Here is a 16,345-nt window from a genome sequence, read left to right on the forward strand (position 1 = left end):
CTGTCACGAGGTAGTAATCCTCTCAATACCTGCAGAGTTTTCTGAGCAACCCTAAATAATTCTGATACTTTCCTGCACATAACCACTACATTTAAGAATCACCAGCACCTTAAATTTTGCTCAGAAGCTAACAGTATAAAAAGGATTTGAGCATTAATACTCCTTGCATAATTCTGTCAGCTTTCACATACTATCTCCCAGAGCACATTGCAGAACCTTGCTAGGAGTTGAGAAGGTCTGCGAGCTCCACAGTTGGTAGAGAAGGACATCTGGGCTTCACTATCAGGATGATACATGCATGGATGTTACAAGTTTATTCCTCTGTTGCTGTTGAAGCATCCTGCTGTTGAGCAGCAGCTGAGACAGTAGGACCAGCAGGCTGGGACTGGCTTGTGCAGACTCTGCTAGCAAAGTACTTTTTCCTTGCATGTACTTCAGCAAAGCAAATTTCAAGCAGCACTTACCTCCAAACTTTTATTGCTAATGAGGGCCCTTTATTCAAATCCATTTCTTGGCAAGGTACGTTGTGAGAGGAATGAAGTCAATTTTGTTAAAAGCTACTGTGGGAGGGCAAGAGCAGTATTGTTAAACCCATGTCTGGACAATTCCCTTGGTATTGTTCTTTGCATCTTAATTTCCCCATGAAGCCTAATTTACAACATGCCAGTATTTACATCTTTATTCAGTACTTGTAATACTTGATACAGAGTTTGACATTTGGAATAGTCTTGACACATGAGAAGAGCTGTGGAATTACTTTTGTTATTTTATTCAGGCTAGCAAAGGGAAGGACTGAAATTAAAATTTAAAATCAATAATTTTTGTATGATATTAATGTTTGAATTTTTACCCTTACCACTTCAACTACATTATAAAGAATAACTTTTCTGAGTTTGTTTGGGCCCCTTTTGTACACAGATGTTTCTTCTGGGGACTATCCAATGTTCCAACAAACACAGGACTCCTTTGCCATTTTGTGCGCTGTGGGAGGGAGATGACAGACAAGTTACGTGCTTGCTCTGAATGCTTTAAAATCTGATTTCCTTAAATTTAAAACATGCAAGTAGTGTGTGTTTATTAATGGTCATAAAACTAGCTAAGCCCTTTAATAATTCAGGTGGATTTTTTTGTCTTGATACTGACCTTTGGCATTCAATTTCTTGAGATTATTATGAAATACTAGCACACTCTCCTTTTTATTTCTCTTATCAACTGCTGTTATTCATTTGTCCATTTCCATGTTTGTCTTCTGAATACTTTGTGTTGCTTTTACAGAAGGCTGTTTGCATTTACATTGGTATTATTTGTGGATCATAGCATCTAAAAGTATTTATGCAATTTTTTGTTTAATCTTTTATTTTAACAGATGCTATAAATGTAAACTTTTTGTATGATTATTTTATTAAGAAATGAATAAATTTTGAGTGTCGGGTAACAATTTAAAGACATTTTTGAAGGTTACCATCACATGGTTTTCCTATTGTAATCTAAGTTTATATGAGTCTGTTAAATATGATGGTAACATGAAAAGATCCAGTTTGGTCTTATTTGGGTCAAATAATTGAGGTATTTAACTTGTTTCTTCATTCACCTACCTAAAGAAAATTAAATCTAGCAGTCTTTTGAGATTTGAAGTAAAATAATGAATTATGAGAAAAGAGAATATCTGACTTTTTACATGGAACATATATGTGGAATGTGACTGTTTTCAGTAATCCATGTTTGCTTAAGACTTTGTTTTGTGCATCTTGAAGATGTAAACCAGAATTAACATAAAGGTATACGTAGCAATTTCACTTCAGCAGTTCCCAATGCTTGAAAGGCGTCTAATATTCCCCCTCAAACAAATCTGCTTTCTGTAGGCAGATGACATGACATACTATATGCTGTAAATAATTTTTAAGGCTGTCCATAAAAAGTATTAGACATCTCATTGCCTCTGTGTGTTATCAGAGGCAGTTTGCTCACTGGGCAAGTGACAGGTTTGTAGCCTCTGACTTTACTCCTACTTGGAGTGATTGATAATATAGGTATACTGCACTTTCTTAACTCAGAAGGAAAATTTGAGCATCAGCCTTTAAAATGTAAAGTAGATTTGGTTTGCCAAACTAAAACATTTAGTGGAGGATGGTTATAAATGCAATGTCTGTTCACATACAAATGGTAGGAATTGAGTAGTTTCTTCTTGGTGCTGTTTAAAGTCATGCTTGAAGTATTTGTGGTCCAACAATGCCCAAGAATCTTGTGTTTATGACCAAAACGGATTAGCATACAAACATTAAAATTTAACTGCTGTAAAATAACAACAGTTCTGGGAGTTTAAATATAATGATATTTTCTCTTCATAAGGCAAGAAAGATGTATTAAGCTTACTGCAAATTCTCAAATGCAGAATTTAAAACAGATGGAATGAATATTTAGCTTTTCCCTCCAGAGAAATCACAGACAATGAATAAATTAGGTGAACAAGATAATTAAAAGGAAGTAACATTAAAAAGAAGTATTAAATGAATATGTTGGTAATATACTTCATCTAAACATGCCAAACACCATTTTTGCATCTTTAAAAACTTCTAATGTATGGAAATCTTGTTGCAACCTTTACTTACTTTTGCCTGCAATGATAAGTTCAGTCATACATAACCTACCTTATTATGCAAATCAGGAACTATTGAGATGCATTTGAAACTTGCTGCTTTAAATTCATGGTGCAAGTATTCTCATCTAAGTTCATTTTTACCCTTCTTTCCGTGTCTTGTCACTCAATGAGCAATATCTGCAGAGTCCAGTCTTGCAGTCATTGCGAATTGTTTCTTATGGCTGTCATTCATAAAGAGATTAACAAACCACTAAGAAAAATTGTAAGATGCTAGAATTCATTTGGAAGATATGTTTCATCTTGTATACTTCTGTTAAATATTTGTTCCCTTGGGAATTTCTGATGTGCTTCTATAAGATACTGCCAGTGGGTAGCATAAAATGGTTCTGGAGCAGCACTGAGTGACTAGAGTCAGATGGTAGGAACTTTTGGGTTCTGATGATCCAATTTTTTCTGTTGATTTCCATGTTCAGCTTCAGTGAGCTCCCTGTGTGAGCCCTGTCTTGGTCAGACTCCAATTAGCTGCCACATTCCAGAGTCAGCTGGTGAATCTGGCATCTTAATACCCATGAATGACAGAAAATGTGAGTAGTGGAGGCAGCATCCTGCCAGAAGATGGAGGGCAGAATGGTTATTTCTGAGGCTGAATGATGTGCTGTCTCTAGGAGAAGTGATATGCAATGACCAATTTGGATTTTTACAGAAAAAAAATAGCCTAGATCAGGTGTGAAGTTCTGATTATGTACCTGTTCCAGCACTGCACATGTAATCAGTTGGTGATAAATGCAATAACTATGCTAGAAATTAATTAAATAAAAGGAAATCAGAAGGCATAAAAATATTGCTTCATGTTGGAATTAGACTAAGCCATATTTTGTATGACCTAGTATAATAAAATCTAACTAATGTGATTCCTATGTAGCATGATGATAGAGTTAAAATTTGACTATTTTTTCTTTTAACTCTGAAGCAAGTGATTTGTACACTGTTTCATTGGTTGCTTAGTTAATTTATTCTTTATCTATTTGGGTGTGTGGCTACACTTGTAGTTCATCTGTTTGGTTATATTAGAAGTGCCATATACCTTTGTAAGTGTAACTTCAGACTATGAAGTTAATGTGACAGTAACCTTTACTGAATCCTGTAATGTCTATAATGTTTTTGCTGTCTTGTTGAATCCAGCTGCTTCTGCTGAATGAAAAGCAAATCTTGCCCAGTCCCATATTTCTTCAGTTTATCACAGAAAACTTTAAATGGGTTTGCAATATCTCTGAGGGAAAGCAGACTTCAAGCCCAGTAGCCCAGACGTTCATTTGCTTTCTTTTGGAAACTTCTAAATACTGTTGTATTAAGCCTTTATACATCTACACAGAATTACCTTTATGTAAGAGGATTAGCAAATTTGAATTTGATTGCAAACAGCCTCACAATTTCATGATGTGATGTATCTTGTCTGAATGGATCACAGGCATCCTATGCTTATTTCTCCTCATTATTTGGGAAGGGAAGCTTATGTGGCTGTATCCACAGAGACAATGGGTATCTAATGCTGAGTGACTGAGTTAATTGCTCGGTAAGTCCTTGAGCCTCTTTGTGTTGGTATTGGTAATGTCCTCTGTCAGATCTTGCTGTTGGCAGTGCATGAACTGATTTATTAGGAGAACACCTGAAGTTACAGATTTTGTGTTTAGCTGTTACTAAACTCAAAAATACATTTTCTCTTTCTCTATTTTTCTTAATGCTAAGCCTTAGAGTTAATACTTCTCTCTTGTTCCTTGGCCCTAAAGCAAGTTAACCAGTGCTAGTATAGCATCTTCTTAAAGACCCAGGCTTTCAGGGTCATTCATAAGGCTTGACTTCCTGGGAGGAAGAAGGGAACTTCTGCTCCACAGCCATTGCAGACACGAAGAATATTGGTGCCTCCTTCCAAGAGAATCAAGTTACTGTTTTAATGAAAGGTTGTACTGGACCTTGGGATCTCTGAGTGCTAAAGTACCATAGATATTGTCTTTTGCCTTAAAGATTGAGCTACTACAAAAAAGGTAAGATGCTTGAGGGTGATTGCCATAGGTACATGCTATGTTGTACCCTCATCTAAGATAGCAGGGGTCATCATAACCCTGTTTAGGAACATGTGGAAACAGCCCAGAAAGCATACGCCTCAATTATGAGACTGCTGGGGTATGAAGTTAATGAAATGTGGCTTATATAAACACTTCATTCATGTGCTGATATAATGAAAGCATTTTAAACTTAATTCTTTTTAATTACATACTGTGCTTAGTAGGATAGTGGGTAGTTAAAAATAGCAAAGAAAAAGAAGACAGTACAAGGGAGTATTTCTAAAATAATGTTGATTCACTCATTTCTGCCAATGAGTTCTCAAAATATATTGCTTAGAAACTGTAACTATTTTCTTCTTTAGCTGATACTTAGGAGGAACAGAGGAAACTGTTGGGACTGAGAGAGAGACTGAGAGGACCTCCTGGTATTTGATATTCTCCCCAACTTACAAGACAAAATTGCATCTGGTTAATGATCGCGAAGATAGTCACAGTACTCACTAGTACTTCCAAATCTAGTTTGTCCACTCACCCATAATTAGATGTTGTGATAGCAAAATGTATCAGGAGGCCTTCATTTACCAAGACCTTTACCAAGTAATTGCAAAGTCAAGATACACAAGACCCTGCAGATTGGCTGAGTTGGTCAGAGCTTGGAGCTTATAACACCAAGGTTGTGGATTCAGTCCCTGGATGTGCCATTCTCTTAAGATTTGGACTTGATAATCGTTGTGACTCCCTTCTGACTCAGAATATCAGTGATCTGAAATTATGTTTGCAATGTTAATTTTAAAATGTTATATCTATATATCATATTTTTCTATGTATATTTACACTTCATATCAGTGTGTACTTTTTAGAATATCAATGTTATGTGTAAAAAGAAGATGGTAGATCTGAGTCAGATTCTTCATGAAGACTAACTTTTTTGAAGATTGGCTGCTTTTTTTATCTGCTTGGTCTGTAATCAGTCAAAAGGAGAAAGCTTCTGAAGACACCTAACATCTGAAATTCTTCAGTTGTTCTTCAGATGAGTTCTGTTCTTCCTCTAATGTTTTGTGAGGAGTCCATAAGGAGACTGGCCTTTCAGTGCTAAAGGCAGCCTTTCTCATGTGTAATTTTTTAATATATTAACAAACAATCATTTCAGGTTTGACACTACAGTAATGTATTTTTAAACATAAACTATGCAATATAGGAAATCGAAGTTCACTTGAAAACATTGAGAAAAATCTGATCTAGTGGAAAGTATTCCTGCCTGTGCCAGGGGGTGGAACCTGATGATCTTTAAGGTCCCTTCCAACCCAAACTATTTTTTGATTCATGTGTATAACTACTCCCAGCCTTGACTAGTATGTGATTAATAAGCATCCCCTTGTGGCAATGTATTAATACCACTTGATACAGCTTTAGGTTTTGGTAAGAAGCTGAATGTTGCATTACACATTGAATATGGAAGTGTCCAGCCTATGTTATTAATTGTCTGTAGTTAAAACTTCGTAGTCTTCTCAATCTCCTTTATCATCAGCTTTACTTTAAATAAGTGGCAGTGGTAGTGATACTTCTAGAAAATTAACATAAGCTTAGATATTGTTTGATGTCATCTTTGTTTTTTGTAAAGGTGAGAGGTATTAAGATGAACTTTGAGTATATTATTTGTTTTTAAGTATGTGATTTGTCTGTATAGAGTTTTCTGTACAAAGCTGTAAAAATATTTGTCTTGCTAAGGTCAAGTAGTTACAGGCATTGAAATTCACAATATTAACTTTGTGTAATATTTACATTTTTTAACTTCTAAAACAGAAATTGTGCACTTAAATACATGACCAGTATTTTATCATGGCATGTTTATGTTCTTTGTACCATTCAATTTGATGCATAAGTTATTCAAAAGCCTGTTGTCTGTATTTGGTCTCAAGTGTTGTATTTGAAGATGTATTGATTAGCAGCTGCTGATGCTGTCCTCAGACTGAAAGAAGAGATATTTTGATCAGATGTTAGTAATTGTTAGTTATTGGGGAAAAGATTTAAAATTAAATTATATCTTTTTGTCTACTAGATAAATATTTTTCTAAATTAGAAACGCATTACTGTGTATATATTACCTATGAGATTTGTTGCCCCCTTTGAATGAATTTAATTTGTGTTTTCTAAAAGTCTTATACTGACATGAAAAAAGTTAATATTTGTCAGCATTCAGAATTTGAGAGCCATTCAGTATTTCAGGGAAATGAGATCTATATACTATGTGCGAGTGTGGTCGTTCTGTGTTGCCATGAAAAGTAGTTATAGCAGATTTTGGAACAAAAAAATGTTTTTCAAAGATACACTATATAAACACTAAAGTTTTTTGTAGTTAAATTGTTTTGCTGTCATTCAGATAAGTTTAATATAATTCTGTTACTGCAAATATTGCTCACTTAAATTGTTGCTGTCTTCTTCTGGCAATTGGTAAATCTGTTAACTCAGTTCTTTCTGTGACTTACCTAGTCCTTATCCCTACAAATGAAAATACCAAGCTCAAAAGGTGTCGACTGTCCTCGTTACTGCAGTTCAGCCCTGTAGACACTAAGGTGATGATGAAAGCCTATAAAGCAATTCAGGGCTTAAAATTTTTGTATTGTTAGTATGTAAAAATTAATTAGCAGCCGCATTGATGTTTTTTAGGTAAATTTCTGTTTATATCCACTGTTTATATACCACTAGTTTGGTATACTTTGGTATACCAAAGTGGAATTACAGATTGCCTTGGGTTGGAAGGGACCTTAAAGGTCATCCAACTCCAACTCTCTACCATGCGCAGGAACACCTTCCACTAGACTAAGCTGCTCAAAGCCCCATCCAGCCTGGCCTTGAACACTTCCAGGGATGGGACATGCACAACTTCTCTAGGCAACCTGTCCCAATAAAGGATTTCCTTCTAATATCTAACCTAAACCTGCCCTCTTTCCATGTAAATCTTTACCTACCCTCTTTCATTTTAAGTAAAAGAAGAAGAATGCTGCATGTACAGGCTGTATATCATTCACTCTCCTAAATTCAGAAAAATCAGAAAACTGATTAGAAAACTCATTCAAAACATTAATGTTGACTTGAATTTAAGAAAAATCTAGAAATGGAAATGTTCAGATACGTTTGCAAGAAATTTATTCCTCCCTAACACTGTAAAATAATTATGATTCTCTTAATGCTCTTCATTCTAATGATTGAAAGTTTTGATAAAAAAAGAAAAGTTAAAAAAATTGCTAGCCCAATAAATCTTCAATGTATAGATGTGGAGTTTCTCTCCACATCTGCAATCTGGGCAAACCACAATATTATGCACCAATCTCAGTATTGGTGCATAAATTCAATTTCACAGCTACCTCCTGGAGGGAAAGAGGGTAGGTTGGAAAAGTGGATGATCATGAATCAGAAAAGAAAACTTAAGTGGTTTCACCATGTTGTTTCAAAGGCTGCCAGGGTATATTGAAATATTGCAGCTATGCAACCAATGACCAACCTTATAAGCTGTCAAACTGCCTTAGAAAAAGTACTTTGAATTTTTAAATGCTTCTTTTTCAAATATATTTTAAACTTCTGTGTGGTTTTAGTGGTACTTATTTCAATGGTGCTTTTACCAACAAGTAGAATTAGCTAGAACTAAGTGGAACTATACATACCAAAGATGAAAATCTGAGCAAGCTTTTTAGTCTGGAAAAATCTGTTTCTTTATTACTGTATCTAATATAGCTCTCTGAAATGTCAAAGTAATATTCTTGTATTATGTCTGCTAATACGTGTCTAGCATCTTAATTAAAAAAAGACTGATGAACTGTCAATAAATTAAGTTGTGGTATTCTTTTTCTTTTTCTTGAGAAAGACCATTGCTTTTGCCAAACAAGAGAAACAATCACGTAATTTGATTGACTGCCACATATTAACCATGCTGAACACTGGAACTGTGTCACATTCAATAACTTTTAGATCAACAAAATGTAACTTCTCTAAAGGTGTGACTAATCTGAATAACCATGGAAGGGTAAGATCCAAATTTTAGACAACATGGATCTCTGAAGTTGCTGTTAACAAAAACTGTAAGTCTTTTTGACATTGTTTGCCTGTTCCCAATGTCCCTGATTTCAACCTAGCACAATAACTGAGTAGGAGAGGGATTATCATCTTGGCAGGAAAAAAGATACTCTATTAGGACCACACAGTGAAAATTTCAGATTATTTAAAGCAATCAGATTTCCACATAAATGGTTGTGGGAGTATTGGATTGCTGCTTTAAAAGAAGACTGGGGCGGGGGGGGAGGGGGGGAGGGCTGTATGCAGATTTATAACCCTTAAGAAAGAAACTGTGAGGTAGTTTCAGTAATAGTAATTTACAAAGAAAGGAAATTAATAAGTGAATATGTAAGGCAAAAATTCTTCTTTTCTATAATTTTCAGATTCCAAAAGCTAGGCCCAACCTGGTAGAAATTGATGGAAGTCTTTACACAGTGGAGCATTCTGCATCTTGTAATAGTGGCTGTTGAAATGCATATGCTGGGATTTTTCTTAGTTCCTTTGCTGCCACATTCTCCCTCCCCAAACCCAAAGCCTATTTCTTGCCTAGCTCCTAATTTTGCTGGGAGGTGAATTGTCACAATAGGGTTCTTGCCAGTAGAACCTTTCAGCCCAGGGATGAGCTTGCAGTGTGTTCTGTTGTTGTGGCTTAGCAGATCTATTCAGAGGCACAGACCCTGTCTAGATGAAAGCCTAGCAATGCCTGCTGTCCATTCCCACTTCATGCATAACTGTGGGAGTATAACAGTGTGGTTCAGCTCAGCAAAGCCACTTACTTCTCAGCCAAATCCTCTCAGTTCTATATGCTTCCTGTATGTATATTCTTCCATGGTGTTTGAAGCAGGATTCTCTTTTTCCAAGTATCGTATCATTTGCTTTGCAGCATCTTTGAATGAGATGGGTAGGAGTTGTGTTTCAGTCACTTTAACACTGCCAAGAGGACAATATATAGGAGTGAGGTCTCCTGGTGTGGCATGGAGGCTGCATGACCATGGTAGCATTGAGTCAAGGGAGGGGCCATTCAGCTCCACATGGGGTTAGTTTGACTGTCAATGACATGCTAATCAAACTGGTTAGTTCGACTAGCAACAAGACTAGTAGTGATTGCTGGTATCATAAGTAACTACTTAATAATATATATCTGTCTCCCTTAATTGAACTGTGACATATTTAGCAATGAATCTAAAGGGTAGAGAAGAACTTAGCTTGGGATGTGAAAAAAAAAAAATTGAATCCCCATTTCCATACCAGTGACTCCAGCAATCATTTGTGGTTTCTGTATGTGTTGCTAAAAGCCATGTACATGCTCTATAAGCTATCAAAACTTCCAGCTGCTACTTCCAGGCAAATTTTGCTTGGTAGTAGGCAAGTCATTTAAGCTTTGCACTGCTGTTAATCTGCTTTAGTGGTCCCTGGGATTGAAATTATCTTTTGCTAAGTGCATGCAGTTTACCTTGTAAAAGGTGTTGAGTCCCAGTTAGACTGCTGGATAATGGCTAAAAATCTATTTTTTATTGGGAAGCATCCACTTGGAGAGTTAGGTAGTGTTGTAGTCTGGTCCAGTGGAACTGATGGAAGATGTTGGATGCAATGAAAACATTTCTCCTCATCCTCTGTGCCTTTTTTTTTTAAATGTAGCACATTTTGATCATGGTATCACTGAGCATTCTAGTGTTGCCATTGCTGTCTTGGACTTCACTTCATAAGGGTGGCAAAGAGAGTCTCAGCTTCTCCTAAAACTTTGCCCTGCTAAGAGATGTGGTGATTCTGTGGTCTTTTAAATTGTAATGTTAGGTTTGGGAAGAAAGAAAGTGTGTTTGTATTTCAATAGGTTTATTCTATATGGTTTTTATTACAGCCTTTTGGGAAGTTTTTGTGCTCAACTGACAATGTAACTTATCAATTACTGTTATGGAAGAACCACAAGAACTGTATTCATTCACATTTGGCTTAGGTACATGTTAGCTTTGCCCAGACCACTAAACCTGCCAAAGCCCAAATTATGAGTGTTGGTAAAGACTGTACTGGTGAGGAGAAAAGAGCTATTTGTACAGAAAACCCAGAGTTTTGCCTGTTGTCAGTATAATAGAATATTGTAATATGTTTTATTGTACTTTATTTCTGATATGTTGACAGGTTTTAGTTTTTCTGATTTTCATCAGCAAAGTCAATTTAATTGGTTATTTTTCCTGTACCTAAAAGTCACATGGGGAAATTATGCTTCCTTTCCTTGGAGAGTGGCATGATGGCTTGGCTGCCATTTGTATTCTGCTGCTTTTGTGTTTCCAGTCCCAAATGACTACAGATGCTTTGGGTGATTGCTGCTGGGAATGGGTTTCAGGGAGGAGTTCCCAGGACTGGATTTACACTAAATAAACAGAGGCCAGAGGGGAAAACTGTGTTTCATTAAGAACTCTGGTTTAGGTTAAAGGGATAAAAATAGCTGCAGGACATCTCAAATTAGTTTAAAAACTAGAAAAGTGAAGGAACCCAATCTAGAGTATTTCTTTTAAGTACCCACATATCTTTTTAGAGTTCTCTGCCTCACTGTCTTCTGCTCAGTGTACCTAGGTCTATAATCCAAAAGGATAGCTGAAAATATTCAGCTGTCAAAGTTTCAGATTCCGTAAACACAGACTTTTTTTAGTCAGTGCTGTCAGTATTCACATGTTTGTCTTCTTTGTTCTGCCAAAATATATTCCTGAAAGTTTTTGTTTTCTATTCTGGTTTTAGGCAAGATACAAGAAATGGAAGTAAAGCACCAGAAAACCTTCTGCATATTGGAGAGAAAATTACTGCATCTTCCATTGAAATTTCCTTAGTTATTCATAAAAATGTTCCGTGGTAGACTAGTGTACATGTGTTTTGTATGCTTTGTGTAAAGAAAACATAATTACTTGCCTTCTACTCTTACCAGAATGTTTCAGACATGCATTTTTCAGTCTTGCACTTTGGCAGAGTTACAGTGACTCCACTTTCTGCAAATACTCTGTATTAAGACAACATCCTTTATGTTTAATATTGCAGATCCAGAATGCTAATGATGTGCTAATAGCACCGCTGGAGAAGTTTCGAAAAGAGCAAATAGGAGCAGCAAAAGTAAGTAGCTGGGGTTGTTTTTCATTTAATGTTTATTTCCGTTTATCAGTGTGTTTTGAAAGCTGGACTGAAAACAAGCATTTTGTATTCAAACAGACTTGATGCCATGCTCATTAATATGTTAGTAAATTATACTTAATTCTTTGCTTCAGAGGAGGAGACAATTTAGAGATGGAGTTTAAAGACTGATAATCTGCATAGAAGATAGCTCTTACTACTGTTGCACATTCCTACCATCTGGCATTGTGTTCATCTTCTGATGTCTGCATTTCTGCATTTACATTATGCTGTGTCTTGGGTTAACCCAGAACCACAGGGAGGATTCAAACAGCTGCTATGAGTCCCTCAAACAGGCATTGTATAAAGACAGAAGACAGTTTCAGCACGATCTCTACCTCTGCTTTCCCTCTCCTCTTTACATGGCTGATGCAGTGCAATGGCTTATGTTCGTTTTGCCAGAGTATTCATCTTAATATTCTTCAGGGTTTTTCCCATGGTGGAAGTGCTCCAGTTAGTAATTTTATCTGGTTCTTTTGTGTTAAGTATTGTATCTGTGTGAGAGAGACAATGCAGGTTGTCTGTACCAGGGTTCACTAGTCAGCTCAGGAAATCAGATATATTGGGGAAAAGTATGTTGGAATTAACTGTTAGTCTAGAATAGCTGTTTTCAGTCTGATCCTGAATTTTTGAGTGGTTGTCAGTATCTGCTTTCATTACAGTCTCTGGGCTATGCATAAATGCTGTGGTAGTCAATTAGAGGTTATGGTTCTTCCGTCTGCATGAATACACTAGTTCTGAAGCATTTTGCATCTTATATTAGTGCTCATAAAATTTTTTGGGAAACATTCATTTGTAAGGTTAAATGAGTACAAAAAAAAAAGCTCTCTGATGTTGCAGGTGAGGTTGGGCATGTGCTGTACTCAAAGAAACTCAGAAGAAGAACAGAGCTATTGGAAAGAGACACCAAAGGTTTCTACTTCTTGTACTGCTATTGTGAATGTGTGGCAAACACATGGGGCTGCTTCCACACAGGAACTAAGTAGATGTTTGTGAAGAATGTGTACTGCGAACTTGAGGTCAGATTTCTCTGAAGTGGGTGCTCTTTACCCTTTCACTTGATATGTTTTTGTGTACAACAACATTCTTCTCTTGTCCCACCCCTGTGCTGCTGTGAGATGCAGGACTGGGAGATTATTTACCATGCTGCATGAATCAGAACTTAATCCCAGCACAAAATTATTTTTAGTTTTCAGTAGGTTTTAATAGCATCATCCAGTTCTTTGTAGTAGTGTTTCATTTCCTATTCTCATAGTTCAAGGGATATCATTCTTCAGAGCACCCTATTTGAAAGCTTAACCCACCATTCTACTGACTGTCTTGCTGCATGACAGAGACAATCCATAAGTGGTTCACAGGACTCTCTGCAGAACTCTCTATGGCACTCAGGTTTCCTTTGAATAAATATATCACTCAGTAGATGTCAACACATGCATAATGATCTAACTGAAGATGACTCCTTTGTTTTTTGTATCATCAAGATTATTAAAGGAAAGGCACTACAGGACAGGATGAGTCCCCTCTGTTTGGTATATCACAATGGTTGGTTTCTTTTCCATATCTCTTCTATGTAAAATATGAGCATCTGCTCCTCTTAGAGTTGTTTTGACTTGTCTGTGGTCATACTACACTGTACAGAATGAGTTCAGGAGGGAGCCTGGCTCAGCTAACTCTTATTCCAGTGTCTAATGCACTTTATTATGCAGTGCTGTGTGTTTTGGAGAGTCCAGGATACTTGGCTTGACACATGGATACCCTAAAGAGAGCTCTCCCAGGTCATTGTTTTATAAAATGTCAAACAAACATATTTTCTAGCACTGCACATGGAGTTCAACTGTCAAACTCAGAAATGAGAGGTTCAGAAAGCCGTCATAACCAAGTGTGATACATTTGCCTTTGAGTTGATTTTTATCAGTGGAAGCAATTACAGTTAGCCTCTAACTAAATGTAACTAAATGGTATCAACACAAACAAGTCAGAGCTTAATTACATTCAGTATTGTTTTTCTAGTAATTACAAAATAGCAGCGTATGATCTAGGAATAATGAGACCCATATGAAGTAGAGTAGAAATTTGGGCTTTGTGAAACCCATTATTGGTAAAGTAGAAAACATGGTCAGATTGTTTACCCTACTTCTGTTCACTGGGATCAGCCCTTGAGCATTTATGAGCTCTTATAAATATAGAATGAGTTGAGCTTGCTGATTATTTATCCGCAGTTAAGGAAGGTTTGCACAGATATTTGGCTCTTTGAACTCCTCTGGGATGATCTGTGCTGATAGTCAAACAGAAGATATAGATATTTTCTTGTTGTTTGGATTTTAGGAGCAAGTTTCACAGAACACTGAGAATGTCACTTTTTATTTGTGGTGTTTTCTAGACACATCAGTTGAGTGGACCTTACAGGTCCACAGCAGGTGTGAGCTGTTTTTTTTTCCCTGTAGTGTTAGTCTAAAACAGTGTGTAGAATGCTATTTGTATCAAATCCAAACTTGATTCTGTTTTTCTGTCATCCCTCTCCTACCCAAAACCCCAAAACATTTCTGTGTACATGTTGCTCTCTGAAGAGAAACTGGAGATGTTCCAGCTGACTGGAAGCTGGAGAAAGCTGTCCCAGTTTTCAAGAAGTGCAAGAAGGAGGACCCTAGAAAACACAAGCCTGTTAGTCTGACTTCAGTGCCTGGTACAGTTATGGAGAAGATTATTCCGGGAGGTATTGAAAAACACCTGAAAGACAGTGCAGTCATTGGTGACAGCCAGCATGGCTTCATGAGGGGAAACTCCTGCTTGTCAAATCCGATTTCCTTTAATGAGAAGCTAACCTACCTAGCTGATCAAGGGAAGCCAGCTGATGTAATCTTTCCATGCTGTCACAGGATCCTTCTGGACAAAATGTCCAGCATTCAGCTGAATAAACACATCATGCTGTGGGTGAGAATTGGCTCATGGGTCAGGCACAAAGGGTTTTAATGAGTGGGGTGGCATCAGACTGGTGACCTGTCACTAGTAGGGTTCCACAGGGTTCCATCCTCTGCCCTGTGCTCTTCAACATCTTCATAAATGACTTGGACACAGGACTGGAAGGGATATGCAGATGAAGCAAAACTGGGAGCAGCTGTTGACTCCCTCAAAGATAGGGGACCCTGCAGAGGGACCTTGACCGATTAGAGGACTGTGTTGCCCTCACCAACCAGATGAAATTCAACAGGAAAAAGTGCTGGATTCTTCAGCCCTGGAAATACAGACAGACTGGGGAATGAGATGCTGCAGAGCAGTGTTTCAGTGTTTCACAGCATGGCCAGCTGGGCAAGGGAGGGGATTGTCCTGCTCTGCTCTGGGGTGGCCTCACCTCCAGTTCTGGGTACAGTTTTGGGTGCCACAATATAAGACAGGAAGCTATTAGAGAGTCTCCAAAGAGGGGCTATGAATGTGGTGAAGGGTCTGGAAAGGAAGCCATACAAGGAGACAGTGAGATTGCTTGCTCTGTTCAGCCTGGAGAAGAAACAGGAAAAACTGCATTGCAGTCTGCAGCGTCCTCATTAGGGGAGGCAGAGGGGCAGGCACTGATCTCTTCTCTGTAGTGACCAGTGACAGGACTTGAGGGAATGGTCTGAAGCTGAATCAGGGGAGGTTTAGACTGGCTATTTATAAAAGGTTTCACTAGAGGGTGGTTGGGCACTAGAACAAGCTCCCCAGGGAAGAGGTCATAGCACCAGCCTGTGTGAGATCAAGAAGCGTTTGGACAATGCTCTCGGGCACATGGTGTGACTCTTGGGGATGGTCTTGTGCAGAGACAGGAGCTGGACTTGATGATCCTTTTGGGTCCCTTCCAACTTAGCATATTCTGTGATTTTGTGATTCTGTGGATGGTGCAAACTCCACAGGATAGCTGATAGTAATGTCACATTTCTAGAGCTGTCACTTCACAATTAATTTGCATCATAATATCTTTAGGACAAATATTTAAAGGGATTGGGTGTAGAAGCACAAGATTGGTATGCCTTTAGCATTAGCAATATTAGCAGTAACTAGAGATCCAAGCAGCTGTTAGGTGTTGGACTCTGTCTTCTCATCAGACTTTATACATTTAAGTACCCTATTAAGCTGTGTTTCCAAATTTTATGGAAGAGAAATATTATTAGATAGTTGTGTTACCAACATACAAAACAGGAAATTATATTAGGTACCACTGTCCGATTTTGCTGGGGGTAAAGATTATGTGAGAGAGCACTTAAAAGTGATGTCTGGGCTTTTTTTCTTTTTTTTTAATGAAACACCAGATAAAATTCAGTTGCAGATAAATACAACCAAACCCCACCCTCCCAAGGGAAAAAAGGGGAAAATGGTATAAATTGTGAGAATCACCATTTTATTTTAATAATAAAACCTTGTAAACTAATTTGTGTAATAAATAAGTTTACAAGATTTTTTGCTACCATGATGAATATTCTCTAAATGTTTTTACATAGAGAATGCA

The 16,345-nt window shown here is 37.3% G+C and overlaps 1 protein-coding gene across 1 annotated transcript in view; it reads left to right on the plus strand.

Annotated features, from left to right (window-relative positions):
- ARHGAP42 (Rho GTPase activating protein 42) overlaps window positions 1-16,345 on the plus strand; it is a 136,877-nt gene that overhangs the window by 65,028 nt on the left and 55,504 nt on the right. The window contains exon 4 of the mRNA XM_066544733.1: window positions 11,740-11,811. Coding sequence (XP_066400830.1) covers window positions 11,740-11,811 — 72 coding nt within the window. The remainder of the gene's footprint in view (window positions 1-11,739; window positions 11,812-16,345) is intronic.

Source organism: Molothrus aeneus, chromosome 2, assembly GCF_037042795.1.
Source record: "Molothrus aeneus isolate 106 chromosome 2, BPBGC_Maene_1.0, whole genome shotgun sequence".
NCBI classification, from domain to species: Eukaryota; Metazoa; Chordata; class Aves; order Passeriformes; family Icteridae; genus Molothrus; species Molothrus aeneus.